Source organism: Ciconia boyciana, chromosome 8, assembly GCF_034638445.1.
Source record: "Ciconia boyciana chromosome 8, ASM3463844v1, whole genome shotgun sequence".
Lineage (NCBI taxonomy): Eukaryota > Metazoa > Chordata > Aves > Ciconiiformes > Ciconiidae > Ciconia > Ciconia boyciana.
In genome coordinates this window covers 15,051,166-15,071,314 of record NC_132941.1, presented here as the reverse complement: position 1 = coordinate 15,071,314, position 20,149 = coordinate 15,051,166, and the positions used below count along the sequence as shown (strand labels likewise).

The window sequence follows — 20,149 nt, the reverse complement described above, 5'->3', positions numbered from 1 at the left end:
GGGAGGAAGGGGGAGGAAGGGGGAGGAATGGAAGAAGGAAAAAAGAAAAAAGAAAAAAAAGAAAGAAAGCTGAGCAGCAGGCACTAAATTGTGATATTAAAACTCAATCATTACACACCACACCTGTTCTTGTATGGTATTAAAGTTTAGGGCCTTTTGGAAAACTCTTTTTGAGTGACCAACTGAGAAAATAATATAACACAGGTATGGAACAGACAGTTTCCCCTCTCCAGTAAAATTGTCATTATTGATAATTTCAGGAAGTATATGAGGATGGTAGAAGAGATCAAAGGATATTATCTGCGTGAGAATAACTTCTAGACTGTATTACCAACCTGCAGTGGTATGTCAGGTATATCCTATAAACTAAGTCTGGAAAACAAAAAAAATACTCAGGTGATTTGTTCATTTGTCTGGGACATCAAAACCACTGCAGCTTTTACTGGTTAAAAAAAAAAAAAAGAGTATAAGGAGACCATGCTGTTACAGGTTTTATTCACAGTTCTTCCCATGAGAGCTCTGGAGAGGTTTCTCTCTAAAAATCAAAACTGATCTCAGAGGCCCTTCAAAATCCAAAGTGAAGTTCTCCTTATAAAATGTCCTTTGTCTGCCAGAGGAAAGTGTTTCTGATCAATGTCTCTACAATACATATTGTATTGGAATAACCTAAGTATACTTTTGGAAAAAAACAAATGTCCACCTTGCAGTTGGGTATGAGGAAAGAAACATCAGACTTGTGTGGTCAGAATGGTATTACAAATGTTGGAAGAAAAACTGAAATTCCTGCAGTGCTAAATAGGCTATCTCAACTCTCGATGAGACTGACATATAAAGCAAGATGCAAGAATACTACAAATTTTATAATCAATGACACATTACCACTTGTTATAGGTATTGCTGAATTTTAGCTTATGTTGTTAAACACAGGGGGCTCATGGCACCAAGTGTGACAATCGTCATCATCATTATCACTAGCAGCAGTAAGCACTTTACCCTTCCAAAAGGTTGTGAAAACATCATCCAACTAGCCATCCTCAACTCCTAGGAGGATCAAAGTATTATTGTTCCCTTTAAATGGATAGTAAAATTAAGACAAAATTATGTTGAACAACTTGATATGCAATTAGAATTCAGATATTTCAATACTGAAGAGGAACATAGTTCCTTCTCTACAATACCATCAAACACCATTATGCTCTTTTGATAGCACTTTTTGTTGAGGTACTCTCAGCTTGCAATGGCTAAAGAAGAAATTATCAATGCATCTATAGAGCTGGAAAGGGTCATCTTTTACCATAAGATCTCAGTGAAGTCTTACAGAACAAATATTTTATGCTTAGTTTTCTTTACTGTTTTCATTGTGTCTGAAGGTTTCTTAGCACATTGGAGGACAAAGGAGAAAGATACATATAGTAAAGTAGGAAGGCATAACGTCGTAAGATTGGAAAAGTGTGGGGTGAGATATCAGATACCAGTGATTCCAGATTGTCAAAAGATTGAATTATACGGCTTCTTCAAGGTGTTTTCAATGGCTACTAAATCTTGAGAAATCCTGAAAATGTCATGGTCTGAGTACCTAATTTTTTTGAATGTGGAAGACCAAAGTTCTAGCGATTAAGGATTTTCCACACTGAAGAATTACACATTAGTAGAAAAAGAATTAAATGTTACCATAAAACCAAATACCAGTTAAAGAATTCTCTAGGGGTTTCATCACAAAAGAGATGATTGCTGAGCTGCCTGGAAAGCATGACAGGTGGTTCTTGCAAGATGCAGGAAAGCAACAGTTTTCATTTTCTCTTATTTTCTGCCTATCCTTAAAAAGTATAGGTACAACATCATAACCAAATGATAAACCATGGACATAATCTGAATGGCAGTAACATATTCCTGTTGAAAACCTTACTGATTTTTGAGACAGTACAGATGGAATATGTGTTAAAACACAACTTCCTTTAAATTTTACTGAAAAATCAGCATAGCCTTCTATTTATACTAAATTATTTATTGCAGGTATTTTTAAATCCTCTATTGCTGACAGTCTATCAACAGCTCTTTTCACGCAGTATTGATCAGACTAATTAAGACAATATAGTAACTTATATTGCACAGGAAGTTAACAAGCCCCTTTTACCCTAGGGACTGATAAAAACTCAACATGGTTGAAATCAATTCTGATTTAATATTGCACCTACCACTAGAAAGCGATATCTTGTTGAAAATGAGAGGTCTAATGAATGTACTACTGATTTTTTTCAAACCTAATTTAGAACAAGCTTAGATATTGACCTTAAAGAGCTTGAGATGTTAATTCATTTCTACAGTCTACTTCAGCAATCATTACATATATAAAAAAAAAGAAAAATCACAAAAGCTTGGGGGCCATATGTCCTAGTGATTATGAGATGGCCAAAAGAATGACTGTGATAAAAATATCCACAGTGAACCACATTAACTTCATTTTATGATACTGTTAGCATCAACTTTCTTAGAAACAGAGATTTAATCAACTGCACTGGTCAATTCATTTTTTCAATGGAACATTAAATATTTTTAACATAATTGAAACAAAGTACATGAACCTCATTTTCAAAGTAGTATAATATTCAAACTCACTGAACAATTAAACTGTTGCAAAAAATATGACAGGATGCTCAAAAACATTTGTGTACTAATGGGAAGATAGGGATCCCTTAGGTGTGTTAATTTTTTTTTTTAATCTGCAGTTTGCCTTCTAGAGGTTTACTCTTTCAAGACTCAGTTGTTCAAAGTTTTCAAACTGTTTAGAACACAGGTGACTGCCAATCCTATATTTTTTGCAGGCTCTCTCTCAACCTTATCATTTATAGATTTGTAAAAGTTCTTCAAAGGCAATATGGTGCTCTGAACCATTTGTTATGGGTTTTTGGGCTGGTGATATGGGCCAGGGAACCTCTGGGCTGGGTTTTTCTTCAGAGAAATGAAAATGAAGATAAAAAGGATACTTTTACTCTGTAAGTCTTTTGTAGCTTTTCAGTTGTAGCCAAGATTCAATTATTACACAGATGGATACATCTCTCGTGCCACTTGCATGGCTGCAGCACCCTGAAAAGCAGCTCAGCTCTTAGAAAGTTAGCAGCAACTTATTTCCTTAACAGTGGGAAGGGTGGAACAGGAAGAAGCATGGTCAGCATGTAAATATCACGTGAAGGTGTTTCACCACACAGGGCAAGTATTACTAACTTTGAGTGGTAATAACAGCTCAGCCCCTCCATGGAGGCATGGCAACATAAACAGTTGGAATCAGTTCCTGTACTCTTGCTCAGAAGGAAGTGAACTGCGACCAAATTGGAGGTCATGCAAACAGAAATACAAAGGTATTACACTCGGGCCTAGCTGACTTGAATGTTGTTTTCCAGTGTATACAGGCACAAGAGACTTCATCACTTTTAAGAAGCCTCAGAAAGAACAATCTCTCTAACCATTCTGTATTATGAGAAATCATGGACTAGATGAGGATTGCAAGAAACTCGTAACCCTGATATTGTCAGGGACATGATCTTGGATCTTGCTTTTCCCACAATGCTTTTATAACTGAGCAGAAATAGCTTTAGTAACAATTCCTGTTTGAACTGTGACTCTCTCAAATAGCAGAAATAGATTAAAATGCTGTACTTCATATACGCTAGTTTCCACAGGCATCTCAGGAAGTTTTCATTTTTCACTCTGCAGACTTCTGCAGGAATGAGAACACAAAGACTTAACTGCTGTTTTCTCTGATAAAAATGAATCCAAATGCTAAAGGTCAGATCGAAATATTCTTTAAATCAGGGGTGTTTGGATGTGAGATATCTCTTTACAATGCACCATTGATCTGTGTTGTGCTGTACTTAGTAGAGTGCACTACAGGACAGATGATCCATGTGACAGAAATGAATGCCCTTTCCATATTAAACTTCCAATACAAAAAAACTCCCACCTCCCTCTGATGTAAATCAAAAAGGGACTGAATGGCATGCAGTAACTAGGTTGGGAAGCCTGGTGGAATAGAGGAGGATTTCCATAGATGTTTGGTAAGTCAAGAAGAACCCAACAGCAACAGAAAGGTGCCCCCAAACAGAAAAGCATGGTTACAATGCTCGTAACCATTTGATCTTTGCAATACTTCATTACATTACTGTTAAATCATGATGTCTTGTATGTGTCTCACCCATAGAGTGAATCAATCTTGATTTTCTTAAATTAAAAATACTTCTGAAACAATGCATTAGAACATGATATACTATTCTGTTAAACCCTCAGAAAGAAAACATCCCCTTCTGATGGAGAAAGTTTCAGCTATACTTTATTTCTAGACCATTACACATGTAATTGTGATAGGGCAATTCCTGCAACACTGTATAGAACACTTGGTAGTTATCTCTTTGCCACAGAATACAATCAGCATTTTCAGGGAGCAGCAGATAAGAGCCCTAGCAAAGTAGCTCCAAATCCAGCAATAGCCCAATTCCTTGGAGAATGTGCAGAGAGTAAGCTTCAATTAGATCCACCGCGATCCATACAGATTTGTTTTGAGGCCCTCCTATAAGATGAGTCCCACATTCCATTTTGAGAATATCAGAATCAATTCAGTGTGCCTCCTCCATGTTTTCTTCCTCCTGTACAGAAATGGTGCTAAACAAGATGTGCATAAGGGGAGAGATTAAATTTAGGAAAGCTATTTCTACTTCCTCCATCAACTTAATGAGCAGTTAGTTTGCAAGTGACTTGCACATATCCTGTTGCCAGCAGAAGTACAAGCTCATCATTCTTTGAACTCATTTTCATGCCTCTAAGACCAGGTAATATAAGCCAAGTGATTTCCAGCAGAACTAGGGTGTCAAATGACTACTTAAAACAGAGAGATCAATGGGTTGATGTGCAATTAATTATTTTTAGCTAGTCTTAAAATGTATCTAGAATGAAATGGGACAATTAGTCAATAAGAGTGAACAGGAACTGACATTATGAAAGCACACCTTCTTTTCTTACTGTCCAGGTAACAGAAGTTATTCACATTTATTGAAGAAGCTACTCACGAGTACCTTTGTTACTTTATAAGCTTTTGAAAACTCACTACCAACAATCATATTAATGCTGCACAGTATAATTTTCTAATATTTGAGTTTCAAAGCAAATATTCTTTTCTCACTTGTGAAACCATGTTAAAAGCTTAGCTGTCAAACATAGCCCAGTTTCAACCATAATGTAGAATCACAATTAAACAGAGTTAAGCAGTTTGATTTAGAAATTTGTTATTATTTATACTCCATGGGGTCAGCTGCTCTGGGAAATTGTGATTAGTTCCTGAACAATATGAATCTTGAGAATCCATCCCTTGTGACAGCTCCTCACATAGAGAACACAATGGGAAGAAAGAAGACCTGACTGGAATTTCTATGTACTTTTCCTACACGTAAACCCTAGGAACATTCCTAGGTAAACCCTCAGGAACATATCAACAGTGAACAACGTAGAATAACTCCAGAGTTGTAAAAGCCCCTTCCATTCCAAAATCAAAATATCAGAAAGTTTGCAGGTCTTGATTTTCTATTGTTTAGAAGCTTGTGTAGTAATTGTATTGTAATTTAAGTATGGTTTAAATGCACCTCAGATATTTTTGGAGGAGAATACATAGTGGCTGGAATCAATCTGGCCAATGAAAAAGCAAGGAAAAAGGTTGCTTCACCTTAAGTCTAGTCCCAAAGGACTTCCTGACTGATATTTTTTTCCCCTTACACGTACATGGTTTGGTATTTTGAAGGGACAAGATCCTACTTACTGTTTCATATTCTTGTCTATTCTATAGCATATTAATATGACTACAATAAGTATTAGGAATATGTTTATCTTTGCTTTGACATTTCTTGTGTTCTGAGTTAAATAAAACAAAGAGGGTTTACATCATGTAACAAATTGCTCTGGGTGTTGCCATAGGCAGTGGAAAGTAAATAATACACTGATTCTACCAAACATTATTTTGTAACTGACCAGCAACATTCAGCAATTTCCAAGGACAAAAGCAAAATTAACAGTAAGTATTTCATAAAGTTTCTGGCTAGCTCCTCAGCCAATGAACATCAACATGCCTTCACTGATTTCTGATGATCTGGCCTTTCATTTCAGGAAATATCTGAGTGTACATACAAAATCAAAAGGTGTGAAGTACTGCAAGGCTTTAGCTGTCAGGAAATACTCACTCTGCAAACAGTCAGCATTTAGGAGGTCTTGGCACTTCTCATGGCATTTGACACCACATTCGGTGCATCTCATGCCTTGTCTGGCTATGCCCCAAAGTAGACCTTCACATTCATAACAGTATGTGGGAGTTGTAGCTGTCCAAACTTCAAAGTTATGAGGAGTAGTTGATGATATTGGATAGATCAAAGCCTGCAATGTCTTCTTGAAGACATGTATTTTCTGTTGGGTAAGAAAAAAAAAAAAAATCAAGACTTTGGTTGCAGTATTGTTTAATACAAGTGAACTGGAGCTAAGGAGTATGTCATTACACTTACAGTGTTACAAAATATCAGAATATACATAAAAGTATGAACTAACTTGCAAAATACTGATTTACTCATTTTGCCTTGCACTTTGAAGACAAAGGAACCCTGGATGACCATTTTGACTGATTACAGAAACAGGAGAGTTAAGTTGGAATCAGGTCAGTCAATTAACACAGAGTCCTATATATTTTTTATAATCTGAGGCAGAAATTTAAAAAATCATTAGCGTTACATTCACTGATGCATTTTAAGTAACTACCTAACACATTACTTCTGAATATTTAAATACTTCCTACAGGAACTTAGAAACACTGCACAAAATGTACTTTGATTATATACAGTGCTATCCTTTAATACTTAGTGTCTATACAATCTCCTCATCAAATAAAAGTGGGCCAATTTTTTGGTTCCATTTTGTCTGTATTCCTATAACAGCATACTCGCTACTTTACTTCCTTTTTAAGCACCAAGATGCTTTTTACCTATAAACAAGAAAGATCCATTCTCTCAAAAATCCATACCCATTTCTTGGACTGTTTTGGCTTAGGACCCATGACCAGTTCTAGCAGGAGAACAATGATCAGCTATTCACTGATTAGTACTGCAAACAACCTGAATCTCAGCTCCTTAGTGCTTAATAAGGTGAAAACAAAGTAGTCCCTGAAGGTTTGCATATAAAACATAGGCTTATATGGCCACAATGGTCCAGTTTGTTTATTGAAGCTTTGTTGTCAGGCACCCAGATCTTCTAATTCCAGTTGATTTATTGGGAATAAGAAAAACTCAGTAGCCTGTAGGCAGCACTCTGCACCACACAAAAATATGACCTTGGTTTATTTATTTATTTTCACTAAAGGCACACATGGCTGCCATGAATGTATTACAAGTTCTAGACCTGTTGCCTTATAAATTAATAAATTCTTTAATTTAGAAAGAAGAAACCATATTAAAAGAGGTAGCACAGTGGGAAGTGGGATATTTCTGAAAATCTGTCTGTCCTGCCATCTCTTCATCTTGTGTGTATATAATGCAAGGCAGCTGTAATGCTGGCTATGTAGCTGTAGCAAACTGGGGAACAACATTTTGGAATTTGTGTGGTTTGTCTGTATGAGCTTTAACATCACTGCCACAGTTCTGATAGTATAGAAAGTAAGGCTAACTTATTCAGTTAATAATTTGTTAAAATTCCCATAATTTTCATATTCAGCTGTGCAAGTATATGCCAAATGCAAGATATTACCCTCTCTAACAGCACGCTGACATGCTCTTGGTTTTATGTATCTGCATCTCTGCTCAAACATGAGATATTCTGCTAATAATAAATTGTCTGATAAAAATATTTTTTGTGTGCATATCTGCATAACGTTGCACAGAGACATCAGTTAAAGGACTTTTGCTACCATGGGAAAACCATTACCATGTAGCCATAAATCTACTGATTCATACTACTCAAGCACTACAAATAACAAAAACAAACATTAAGTAGCTTAGGCTGCAGCAGCTCTTATTGAAGTTCATAGTTACATGCTAAAAACAACATCTGTCCTGGGAAGCCTGGCCAAACAAATGTGGTCAGATATTTTATGGACATTTAATCCTAGCACCTCTGAGAACACTGTAGAAATGAACCAAGAAAAGAAGCCGATATAGCAGGAGTGACTAAAACAAATACTGAATTGCTCTCCAGGGTGCTTTCTTAGCCTATCCTAGACAATTAGCCATCTAGTAACTCCCCTGAAAGCAAGCAAAGGTTTGCACTGGTTTGATTTGGCAGACCCAAAGAGGGACCGGGCTAGTCATGCCTAACTTGGCAAATTTCATCTTTGTGCATTTCTCCACCCTCTGCCTCCCATGTCACAGCTTATCAGCTACAGGGATCAGAAAGAAAACTTCAAAAACAACCTAGAGTGAATTTATGCAGCTCATTGAGGAATCATGTTTCTCAGAAACCATCATGTCTTTGAAGATTCCTTTGCAGATTACACTCTCGCACTCCGGAACTCTAGTAGGATCAGTACAAATCCTGCCCTTTCACCCTGTTCAGCTTCACTGTTTTTTCACAGTATAAATAATTTTAGAATTTTGCCAGTAACTTTTATCTATTTCTGAAATGGCAGTAAGTAATGAAGTGGCATAGTTCAACAGGCCTTGAAATAAACTTCTGAGGGTAAATGGAAGTTTTCAGCTGAAAGACACAATTTGTAGATTGGTTTTGCTGCTGAACGTGATCTTTCCCCTGTTGTTAATACAGCAAACTACAATTGTAAAGGAGAATTTTATTTATCTTACTGTCTAGAGGCTTTCGATTCCTAAATACTCTTCTCTGTTTAAATGTATCTATCATTTGCATTCCCTGAGCTCTGGGCATGGCAACATTTAGCACTGTTAATAGATAGGAGGATTATTTAGTTATCTGCTTATCCCCTAAGTGAAGTTTATTTCTGTCATATGCTACTTGAGATACTTTTGCAACGTCATCGATGTATTACTTTCACAAACTTGCAGCTCTGTCTCTGTTCAGCAAAGCCATTAAATGAATGCCCAACTGAAAGCATACGTTTAAGCGTCACTGAAGTTTATACTTTGACGCTGCTTAAAGTGTCTTTGGATCAGTGCCTGGGAACATACAAACTCACTGTGTCATGAATGTGTTATACCAGAAGGACAGCAATGTCGGGTGGAAAAGCTCAAAGCATTTAACCTCAGGTTTCAATTTTTGGAGTAAGTGGCATTTGATTTTTAATAAAAGGCATTAGTTCAAAGAATTTCCATACTGAATCTAATCAGCCAAATACCCTGCTTCCATGAGAGTCGCTATTCCCTCCAGAAAAAGTTGAGAGAGAGTAAAGACCAGAAAAGCCTTAATCAGAGGAATAACTTGCCCAAAGGGGATTTCTTCCTTAACTCTCATCAGTGACTGCACTTCTTCATCTGGTTTTGTGGAGAGTATCTGGAGAGTTCTTTTATGCCCGAAAATGTCTGTTCTTTTTGTTTTCAAATCTTGGTCTACTCAGTTTTGATGATGCCTTAGGGCATGAAGTTCTGCTGGCTACTTACAGACCAAGTAGAAAAGTATTACCTTTCACTTGTTTTAAACCTCTTGCAAGTGGTTTTACTGGCTGTACCATTACATTTATCCTGGAAAGAGTACCCACTTCCCTTTAGTATGTTTAGTGAGGGCTGGCATAAAACAGGCTTCTCTTATTCACCTCTTCTCTGAATTAGATTTTTACATTTTCTCATCAAATGAACTTTTATGTATCTAAATTATATTTGTTGTCTACCTTTGGACTTATGTTTTTATTTAAAGATTTCTTAAGAAATATCTACTTCTGGCACACAATTTTTCACATGGCCTGGTTCAAACGGAGGCCAAAGAGTATATTGGCATAAAAATACATTCAACTTATTTTTCCCCTTCCATTTCTCCCGAACCACAGTTCATTAGTTTCTCCTGATTGACAGCAAGCATTGGAGAAATGTTTGCATTGAGCTGTCCACTGGGATTTGCTGCGTTCTTTTTTCCTCCTGAACAGTACCACCTAAGTCAGAATCTGTAAGTGCAGTCTAAATTATTCTTTCTTGTCCTGCATTTTTGGCAATTCATATTATCTCCAAAACTTGCACCTTTAGCCCTCCAAACTCACAGCCTGGTAGTTTTCGCACGAGGGGATGCACGTAAACACATAGTTTTTATTGTCATAAAAGGTAGTAATACTTACAAATGGTTTTATTTGTTTGTTTAGTAGACATCTTTTAGTAAAGCATATGGAGTATCTTAGGGTCTTTTACTGAACTCGGATAATTTTGTAGCAGCTATAACATAGATGGAAAAAGGTTTTATTTTGCACTAATTGCATGGCATAAATTTGTTCTCTATAATTTTCCCTCAGCCTTTAACTTCTTTTTAATCTATAGCTCTCCTTCATTCTATCAACCTTTGTTGCTATTTTGAGATAGCAGAACAAAATAACTACTGCTCCTACTGAAAGATCATTTCAAACACCAGCTGTTTCCTACCTCATCAACCCATCCCTGAGTACTACCAAATTGTTCCTTTATGATTACCATATAAGCATAGAAAGTTCACAGTAAATCAGAGAAGAGTGATGGATGTGTGTATACTTGTGCTATGGGTTTCAGTTCCCAGAATGTCTGTCAACATATTCTGCTCTTCCATTCTTCTACTATGGAGCTTAACAACAAGGTAAGAAAAATTCAACACTTCATTTTTTTCAATGTAGGATATATTCTAGAAGGCTACGTTTGCACTAGCAATTTAAGGAACACAAAAGGGGCCTTTATTCCTTCAAATTAGTCCTGTTGCTTAGTTCAGCCACGTAAATCTGCTTGCATCACGCTTTAAGTATTCCTGAAGAAAATGGCACCTGTTGTGTTTTTGTTAAAAATAAATTTCTTTTTCAAAATGTAGGTGAAGCCAATAATGGAAAACCACAACACACAGGTTTTACTAACTATGTGAATATGATTTTTCAGAAGATTTTCCCAGTCACTTCTTGTATGAATTAAATATTTCTTAATCTAGAATCACATGTGTTTCTATGTACAGGAGTTACGTTTACAAAATCAAATAATGTCCTAGTCACCTATAAGCACTGAGGAAAAAAAAAAAAAAATCACACGGAAACCTTCTTGCAGAGTCCTGTCATTCTAATTGTACTCTTGGTGTGATGAAGCGAGACAGATGCTGAAAGACTGCAGGTAAAGCATGGTGCAGCTGGACAATTTAAAATAAAAGGTTTCCTCAAGTAACTATTTTGTAAAACAAAGGTTTCTTGCTGTCCTGGTTTTGGCTGAGATAGAGTTACTTTTCTTTCTACTAGCTGGTATAGTGCTGTGTTTTGGATTTAGTGTGAGAATAATGTTGATAACACGCTGATGTTTTAGTTGTTGCTAACTAATGCTTACACTAGTTAAGGACTTTTCAGCTTCCCATGCTCTGCCAGGTGCACAAGAAACTGGGAGGGGGCACAGCCAAACTGGCCAAAGGGCTATTCCATACCATAGGATGTCATGTTCAGTATATAAACTGGGGGGAGCTGGCTGGGGGGGCAGCGATCGCTGCTCGGGGATGGGCTGGGCATCAGTCAGCGGGTGGTGAGCGGTTGCATCACTTTTTTTTTTCCCCTTGGGTTTTGTTCCTTCCTCTCTCTCTCACTGTTTTCCTTTTCATTACAATTTATTATTATTTTCATTATTGTTTGATTTTATTACAATTATTAAACTGTTCTTATCTCAACCCACGAGTTTTCTCACTTTTGCTCTTCAGATTCTCTCCCCCATCCCACTGGGGGAGGCAGCGGCGAGCAGCTGTGTGGTGCTTGGTTGCCAACTGAGGCTAAACTGCGACACTGGCTTAGTCTCTTCTGACTGTCATGGATGGGAGTCAGCAGAAGCAAACCTGGTCTTGTCACTGTGGACCAGGCAGCAAATTCTGCTCAAGATCCCTGAAAGTTCCTACACAATAAACAGAATGCTTATACACTCAGTTTTATCCAGTTTGGAGTGTCTAAGGCTGAAATAATTTCTGAAGAGCTTTGAACAAAGATTTCTCTATTATTTAAACCTGCTATTGAGGACACTTACCATTTCATCATTGTTTATGGAGGTCCGGATGAGCATGGCCATGGAAATACCAGATTTTCGAGCTGCAAGTGTCTGTTTAAAGAAAATGTGAAACTGTTAAAAATTATACTAGTAACTCTAATTGTTGAATCTAATGGAAAGCAAGTAGTACTTCATTATGCTATTGGATTTAAGCAAAATAGTAGGAGTTACCAAAACTTTTAGTTAATGTTTGCAGCACACAACTTTTAAGGTTTCAGTATATAATGCAAGCACACTTTCCATCATCATTACTGTTTCTTTCAGCAGTGCCTAGCTGAGCTGCCATTTCTAATATAAAACCTGTTATTCAGAGGTTTATGACTCAGTTTTTTTAAACCACAGGCTGTCACTGTTTTTCCGCTTTGCCAACCAAATTAATGTGGTACAAGGATAGGCATCCTGCCCTGATTTGGAAGCTGTCTGTGCCTGCAGCAGCATGGGAGATCATTTTGCAATAGTCTTACGGTTCAAGTTGTCAGTCTGGATAATTTTTTTGTAATACACTGAGCTTTTTTAAACTGCGTGTATGTATATAAAATGCTACTTGTCTTAAATAAAAAGTCTTTAGGAAACCTAAAAGTAATTTTTTCCTTAAAGACAATATTCATTCAATGCTATGAATAGCTATATGGAGAAATGCTCTGGTGCTTGGAGGGAGAAAAAAGGCTGGAACTCTGTCTCAATCTGTCCTCTTTTGCCCACATGATGTTAAGCGTATATGAACACCTCCCAGTTCTGAAGACTACGTCCTTGGTTGTAGAGAATCTCATTTGCTCTAGTATAGTACATAAAAAGGCAATCAAAATACAGTATTTTTAATATACAATAAACAAGGAAATTTTATCTTCCTTACTGCAGTATCCCTGTAATTTAAATGGGTCCTTGAGAATTAATTAGAGAGTATAATGATCAGAAGGAAAAAGACCCTGGGGAAATGAGTTCTGTGTGTTTTCCAAATAATATTTCAACTCTGAATATCACTTCTACTATCAGTAGTCCTTTTGGCCTGACAGAAACAAAAAATATTTATTCCACTTTACAAAATATTAACCATAACACTGCTATATTACTGTATTTTACCAGCAAAATTGGGCTTATACATCCTTCCCCCTATTCCAAATCATTCCAAGTGTGCCTGTATACTTGTGCTTTATCTCTGTTCTTCCGTAATCCAGCATCTGCTGTGTCATACATTGCTGCCCTCACAGTCTAGCAGTGTGAGGATGATCAATTGTACCACCCACTAACCATAAATCTGTTGTGAGGATACAGATTTTCACCTTACTGTGAACTGGGTCTTCTGTAGTCCACCATTATAGAGCTATTACAGCAAAAGTTTCAATGATATTTTGCATATGACATTCTTATTTTTGTGAAATACATATTAGGTCAGAAGCAATTTAGGCTTATATCAGCAGAGGAACTGCATCATTAATCTTTGGATGGAGAGACAATTCCTATTTCTTCCCATTTTAAACACTGACATAATTTAAATGGATTTTTTTTTATGTAGAGATATTAAGACTGTTAATTTTAATTTTAAAAGTTTACTTTCCCCTGAGAACACACTCATTCAATTTCCAATAAGTTTCCCTTGACAATAATTAAACTTGCAGATAGACACAAAATTATTAATCTTGTGAAACCAATTATAGGGTAAGAAGTCATCCTTGGCACAGAAATATTTGATTTGATTAATCACTGTCCTATTACAGTTACTATGGGATGCAAAGAACCCCTTTTTTTTTTCTTTTGAATTCTCAGCAGTTTACCAAGACTATGCCATTAATTTGCTATCAGTTTTCCCACTCTGTTATTAATAAGTAAACAATTCTGTTTGCTTCTCTGTGACCATCTTTTCCTTCTATTTGCTTCTCTGTGACCATCTTTTCCTTCTATTTCTGTGTATATGGGAAATTCCGTTGGTGTGTGCCAGTGAGACTGACAGAGTGACAGGAAAGATTAAACAGAGCCCAGGCTTTGCTTTGTCAAACTTTTTGTGACAAAACGTAGTGCTACAGGACCCACACATCAAAGTGAGAAATGGCAAGCAAAAATGTGTTGGGAACATTAAGAAGAAAATAAACAATTTTCATAATCAGCAGAGTTTTAGGTTTAAAAATATTCATTTTAAAAGCACCCATCTTCTGATCTCTCTTGAAGCAGAGGTTTCTTCTCAAAGTCTTGGAAAGTAGTCATTTACATTTACTTGCCTGCAGTATGTTAGTTTTATAGTTTTGACCTCTAATCTTCATGTCCCTTATACTTAGAAAGTGATTTGATCCTTTTAGGTCTAAAATACAGAGTCCTAGCCATTCCAGGCTATAGAGCAATGTGGACTACTTGTCAGGGGAGGAAAACAAAGGGCATAATAACATTAACCTTGAATACAGGATAGTGAATGATACTGTGTTCTGTCCTCTAGCAATATAACAGTCAAAGTACAGGAGCCAGCAGGAGAAATGGAGTTTCATGCTATCAGTATAAGTCAATAAACAGATACTATTTCCTGTGAAAAAAAGGAAAGTAGGGAAGCAATTTTGACCCAGTCATGTGTCCTTGAGGCCCAGTTCTCCCAAGAGCTACTCCTGGAATCATTTACCTTAACCATTTTGCTCCTTAGTCAGAAATGTGTCTAAAATCATAGCACAGTGTCCTATATAAAATAACAAAAAAGCCTAATAGGAAACAGATAATTAGGCTATTCTTAATAAAGTGTTTGTCATGTTGAAAGGATAATAGAAGAAAGTGATATCTAGAGGGATTTGTGATAAACCAGTAAAGTTAACAGTCATTATGGATTAAATTTACAGGGATTTTATTGAAAAAAACCTCACAAGTATTATTTCCATTTATGTATCACTGTCAGAATAAACTGCATCTTCAAGAGAAAGCCCATAAATAAAATGTTTCTGTTCTGGAATACTGTAGTTGGTGATAATTCAACAGCTTGAAGCACTGAACAAACACAGAACACTGTCTGTTCTTAAGGATGGAAAGAAGCAAGGAGGAGTGAGTATTTTGGAAAGAGGAAAGGAAAATTGCTGCCAGACTCATTTATGGGAAACAAAGTGTAAGGCTATGAATGTAGCAAGAAAACCTTTCCCCGTACTGCCCTTCTGTTTTTAAATAGTATCAGGGAAGAAAGGTAAGTGCAGCTAATCATCTGAAGACTCCAGGAAAGAAGTCCAAACTGCCAGAGCATCAGAGGAACAGGGTGAGGAACAGGAACCTGAAGCCTTTCACTACTCTTCTTTAACAGGACACAAGACTTGTTCAGCAGTTTACACTTGCTAACCCTCTCAAACTGACATTCAGGTATTACTTCATGTGTCTCCTTACATGAGAATTTGACCTGCAGAGTGCAAAGATCTCTATGTAGGTATTATTGCATCATGAACATATGGACAAATGCATAAATTAAAAAAAGAGAAGACGATAAAGCAGAACATCGTCTATTTATTTTTTAAATGTTTTTCCAAATCCCTAATACAGGATTTAAAATAACTTAGTCTCCTTTGTGCTCAAGTCCTTCTAGACTCCCTAATAACTTGGATCTACACTGTCTTATGTATTACCTCCAAAATTGCCTTAGCAGCTTAAATAAATAAATATAATTAGAAGTCATTCTAGCAAAAACATTGAAAAGTGGTAACCATAAGTAAAAGAGAATTAGACTCAAGCTACAATTAAATGTTAAATGAAAAATTGTGTGGGTGAAAAAAGAGCCACCTGCCATGATGAAATAAAAGAAAGCTGCGTTTTGAGCAGCGAGAGTAGCAGGGAGGAAGAAGCAGTCAAGGTAACGTTTTGCAACTGTTCATGAATGCTGGCTGTGGCATGCAATACTCATTCCTCTGTTTTGACAGAGAGTTTCTGTTTTCCTGGTCATCTTTTCCTTCACAATTTTTTTATTTAAAAGAATCTATAGACTGCTATCACCAGGGACAAAAAAAAGTTGAAGACAAAATATGTTACCACTTTACAAATACTGTTATTTTTAATGCAATGTAAAAGTTACCCACTAGAGGTGAATCTGCCAAAAACCCCCTGTTCTTGGTATTTAAAAGCTGCACGCTTTCAGAACTGTCTCTTTTTGAGCAGCTACAGGAAATTTATCACTCTAGGGACCTCGACTTTATTATTCTGAAAGACAGATTTGTACTCTGTTGCTTGGGGGGGAGAGGGACAGGAAGGAGGAAGAAATCACTCGAAAGGAAACAAGTTATTGTCTGAAATTACTTACCCCCTTCCCATAATTTTTCTATTAAAAAGTTGATGTCTGATCCTGAAATGTACAACAGAACTGCAGTATTAAGCCCAGAAAACAGATTTAGAAAGGAAATGGCAACTCAGGTTAACTACACAATCATTACTGGACACCACTGTATACCATTTACTTTTTCTTTGTATTTGTTTTCACAGCACAGACACAACAGCATGCCTCATCTAGCCTCTGAGATAATTCTGAATATTAAGGTTAGTCAGAAATGGCATGGAAAACAACAAAAACAACAAGTTCATCAATAATTTCTTAATTTCCCCACAACTAATTCTCAATTCCTGGAACACACAGGTGTGAAACAAAGGAATGTAATCATATTATTGTGATTTCCGTTCAATAGAGTTAAAAACCCCACAAATATACAAATACTGTTTGATTATTTCTATGGTTTATCTATTTAATGGATGAATATTAAAATATTTAATCCAATTTGTCCATTGATTATTAAAGGATTTAAGAAAATGGACTGCAAATAGCAGATTTAATGTAAAATAGTCCAGATATTTAGCTTTTATCTAAGGATTACTCTGACAATGTACAAGAACTGAGAATTTGGCAGCTGCAATTTATATAAATGTCTTCAGTCTTAAGAGTTTAAACTACCAGAATCGAGTCCTAGCCTCTATAAATGCTTTTGTTGTGGAGACACATAGAAAGATCAGTGGATTATTGTTTTAGCTGAAATGGGCAGTTGTTTGATCTGGTGTGTCCACTTCAACAGTATGAACCAAGCAGTCTGTTTTACAACAGCAGTAAAGATTCACAAATTATTCTTGTGCTCTTATAATCAAATGATAAAGCTAAGTAGTAATACATTCTTGAATGATCAAAAGAAGAAATTTGCCTGATTACAGTGATTGTAGAGTATAGTCACCTTTAAATCAAATGAAACCAGGAATTTTCTAGAGTTTTCATAACATTTGAAATGATGACTTACATTAACAGAAGCAAAGACTAAAGCATAGTGAGATAGAAAAATACAGCTAGCCACTTTTGTCTATGACTGGGCAGATCACCACATCTATTTGGCCATTGTGAGTTAAGTACTTCTAGCCTTCACTGTAATTATTGCTATTCCTCTCCCTGGTTGTACTCCCACCTCAAAAAAAAGCTCTAACTAGCACAAAAAAGAGAACACGTTTGTTTAAAGGTAGAAGTTACAGCGATTACATCAGCAAGTGCACTCAACTCTTTTTTCTGGCTCCACATTAAACAGAGGTCTGTTCAAGCTCTCTGTATTGCTATTCAAACAGCTCTCTGTATTGTTACTCCACTTGAACGATCACTTCTCTTTTCGTTGTCTTTCCCTCCTACACAGATATATTCTACTAGAACTCTAATAATGACCCACCGTGAAACTCAAGCAGGGAAAGCAGAGAGTCCCAATGTATTAGTGAAAAAATTCACTAATTTCACAGAGATTTAGGAGAAAGAGATTTAGGAGAAAGAGATTCACAGAGATTTAGGAGAAAGAGAACTAGTAAGGCTGCTGTTGAAAACTGTATTTTTCAAAATGTGAATTTATGGAAACAAATGGGAGTCAAAGATATCATCTTAAGAAGGTGTACATCTTTTTGATAAACCTTCTATTGAGATACCATGCTGAAAGCATGAAAACTAATGCAGAGAAACTGGAAGTGCAAAGGGACTAGGAAAATAAGGAGGGACCTTTACAAGTGCCAAAGTTGGTGGAAAAAGAAAGTATATCCATGAGTCATTAATTTAGTTATTAGAAAAAATTACACCATAGTACCTAAGAGTCTTTACTTGCTTTTGGAAATTCACCTTTTACAAGAGCGATCAAAGAATTTATTTGGTTGATACAAGAGGATTTAAAAGGAGGGAACACCTTCAACTTCTCTTTATCTAGGTATCTAAGGCTGTGCAGTTCCACAGGGGAAGCATCACGATTGGGTCCTAAACAATCTGCTTGTATCATTAGAAAGGATATTTGGAATACATAGATAACTTTTTAACATAAACTTTTTCTAATAATTTTGGCATATATGATGCAAAGGACAAGACATTCACGCAAGACAGAACTTCACTTAGGATTAAATTCTTGGTGATAAAATAGTTTTTCTATTTTCCAATAAAAGGTCAGCATAAAGTATGACATTTATGAAATCCCTAAGAGTTATTATGAACATTTTAGAACATTTATTAGTATAAAAGCACTTACCATAGCCTGAAAAATCCATCCGAGATAGGAAAGAAATTATAAAGAATATTAATAATTTGACAGATTTATTGCAACCAAAAAAAAGATATCAAATATCTATTTCAGTCAGTGTCAAAAGAGTCTAGCTCTCATTTCTAGCAATATTATTTCTATATTTCTGAAACTGTCATATAAGTAAACATAAAAAAGATCATTTACAGTGTATCAGATCTTACAAGGACTTGAGAATTAAGTTACTGACTTAAATGAGGTATTTTGGAAACAATCTATTACAAGCTTAGAGCTCACAGGAGATTGCTTAAATTGCACATACCTTCAAATACAAATAATCTTTCAAAGATGAAGATGACCTACACTAAGTCTGAAATAAGTTCCTCTTAAGTTGGTAAAATTGTTTTAGGTTTACAGCTGCAGAACTGAATTGTAATATAATTTACTATTTTAAAGAAGTATATAGTTAAAGAAGTATATAGTTAAAGAACATATAGTTAAGAGCTATACTGTAAGTCCATAATGATTAAATTACAGAATAAATTTCAGTTTTAAAACTCTGCAACTTCCACTTATTAAAGGTAGAATTCCTTCAAGAGGAGTTATCCTTTGATGACTGGACAGCAAAGTAGCAATCATTACATAGTAATCATTGACATATTAGAATAATAAAATGAAAGTTTTATTCCACCATTCAAAATGTGACTTGTCTATTTTGTTTCACTTTGATAATTATTATGTTTTTCAAAGCAAATAGTTAATATTAAGATTCTGATGTCTTAACTCATTCTGATCAATGCCTGTCTGTAAACAGTTCCAACAATTAGGAATAAAGCAAAGTGCTATTTAATATGCATAAAATTATTATAACGTCGTTGTAAATTATACTCGTGTAATACAACTTACAGTGGAGTGGCTACTGTCAAATAGAAGGTTGCAATGAATGCAGGCTCTATTATGTCATAAATTGCAACTTTTCATTGATTTCAGAAGGAATTCTACTCTAAAATGATTGCTGCACTTTCTCTTTGTGATCCTTCAGATAGTATGGTATATCATTGTAGAGTAACTGAACAGAGTAGCTGAGAATACATTGAGCAATAATTTGGCAAAGACTGATCTTTTAAAGACAACTATGGTAATCATTTACTTTGGCTGACTCCCTTTCTTTACAATGAGAAATTGGTTTGGGGGCTCACCATCACAAGAGACTAAATATGTATTTTATTGAAGTATGAATTCTATACTTCAGGAAAAGAAAAAGGCAAATGTGAATGGCACTTAAAATTCTTCAGAGCAGAGGGATTCTACTTAATCTTGTTTAGACTAGAAGTCAGAATAAATCTCAAAGAAACTGACATTCTTTTCACCTTTCTGAAATTTATTTGCCTAGATTATTATTGTCTACAATGACTGCTAAAATAACATACCTCATCTTGTACCAAAAGTATGCATAAATCTTTAAAACATTCACACTGAAACAGGGTTGCTTTTTAAAAGAAGATTTCTTCCTGTTTCAGTATCATAATAAATCAAGTC

At 35.8% G+C, this 20,149-nt stretch overlaps 1 protein-coding gene across 1 annotated transcript in view; it reads right to left on the bottom strand.

The window, feature by feature from the left end:
* UNC13C (unc-13 homolog C) overlaps positions 1-20,149 on the bottom strand; it is a 187,269-nt gene that overhangs the window by 127,454 nt on the left and 39,666 nt on the right. The window contains exons 5-6 of the mRNA XM_072871143.1: positions 12,132-12,203; positions 6,219-6,438 (exon numbers count right to left, since the gene is read on the bottom strand). Of these exons, the coding sequence (XP_072727244.1) occupies positions 6,219-6,438; positions 12,132-12,203 (292 nt within the window). The remainder of the gene's footprint in view (positions 1-6,218; positions 6,439-12,131; positions 12,204-20,149) is intronic.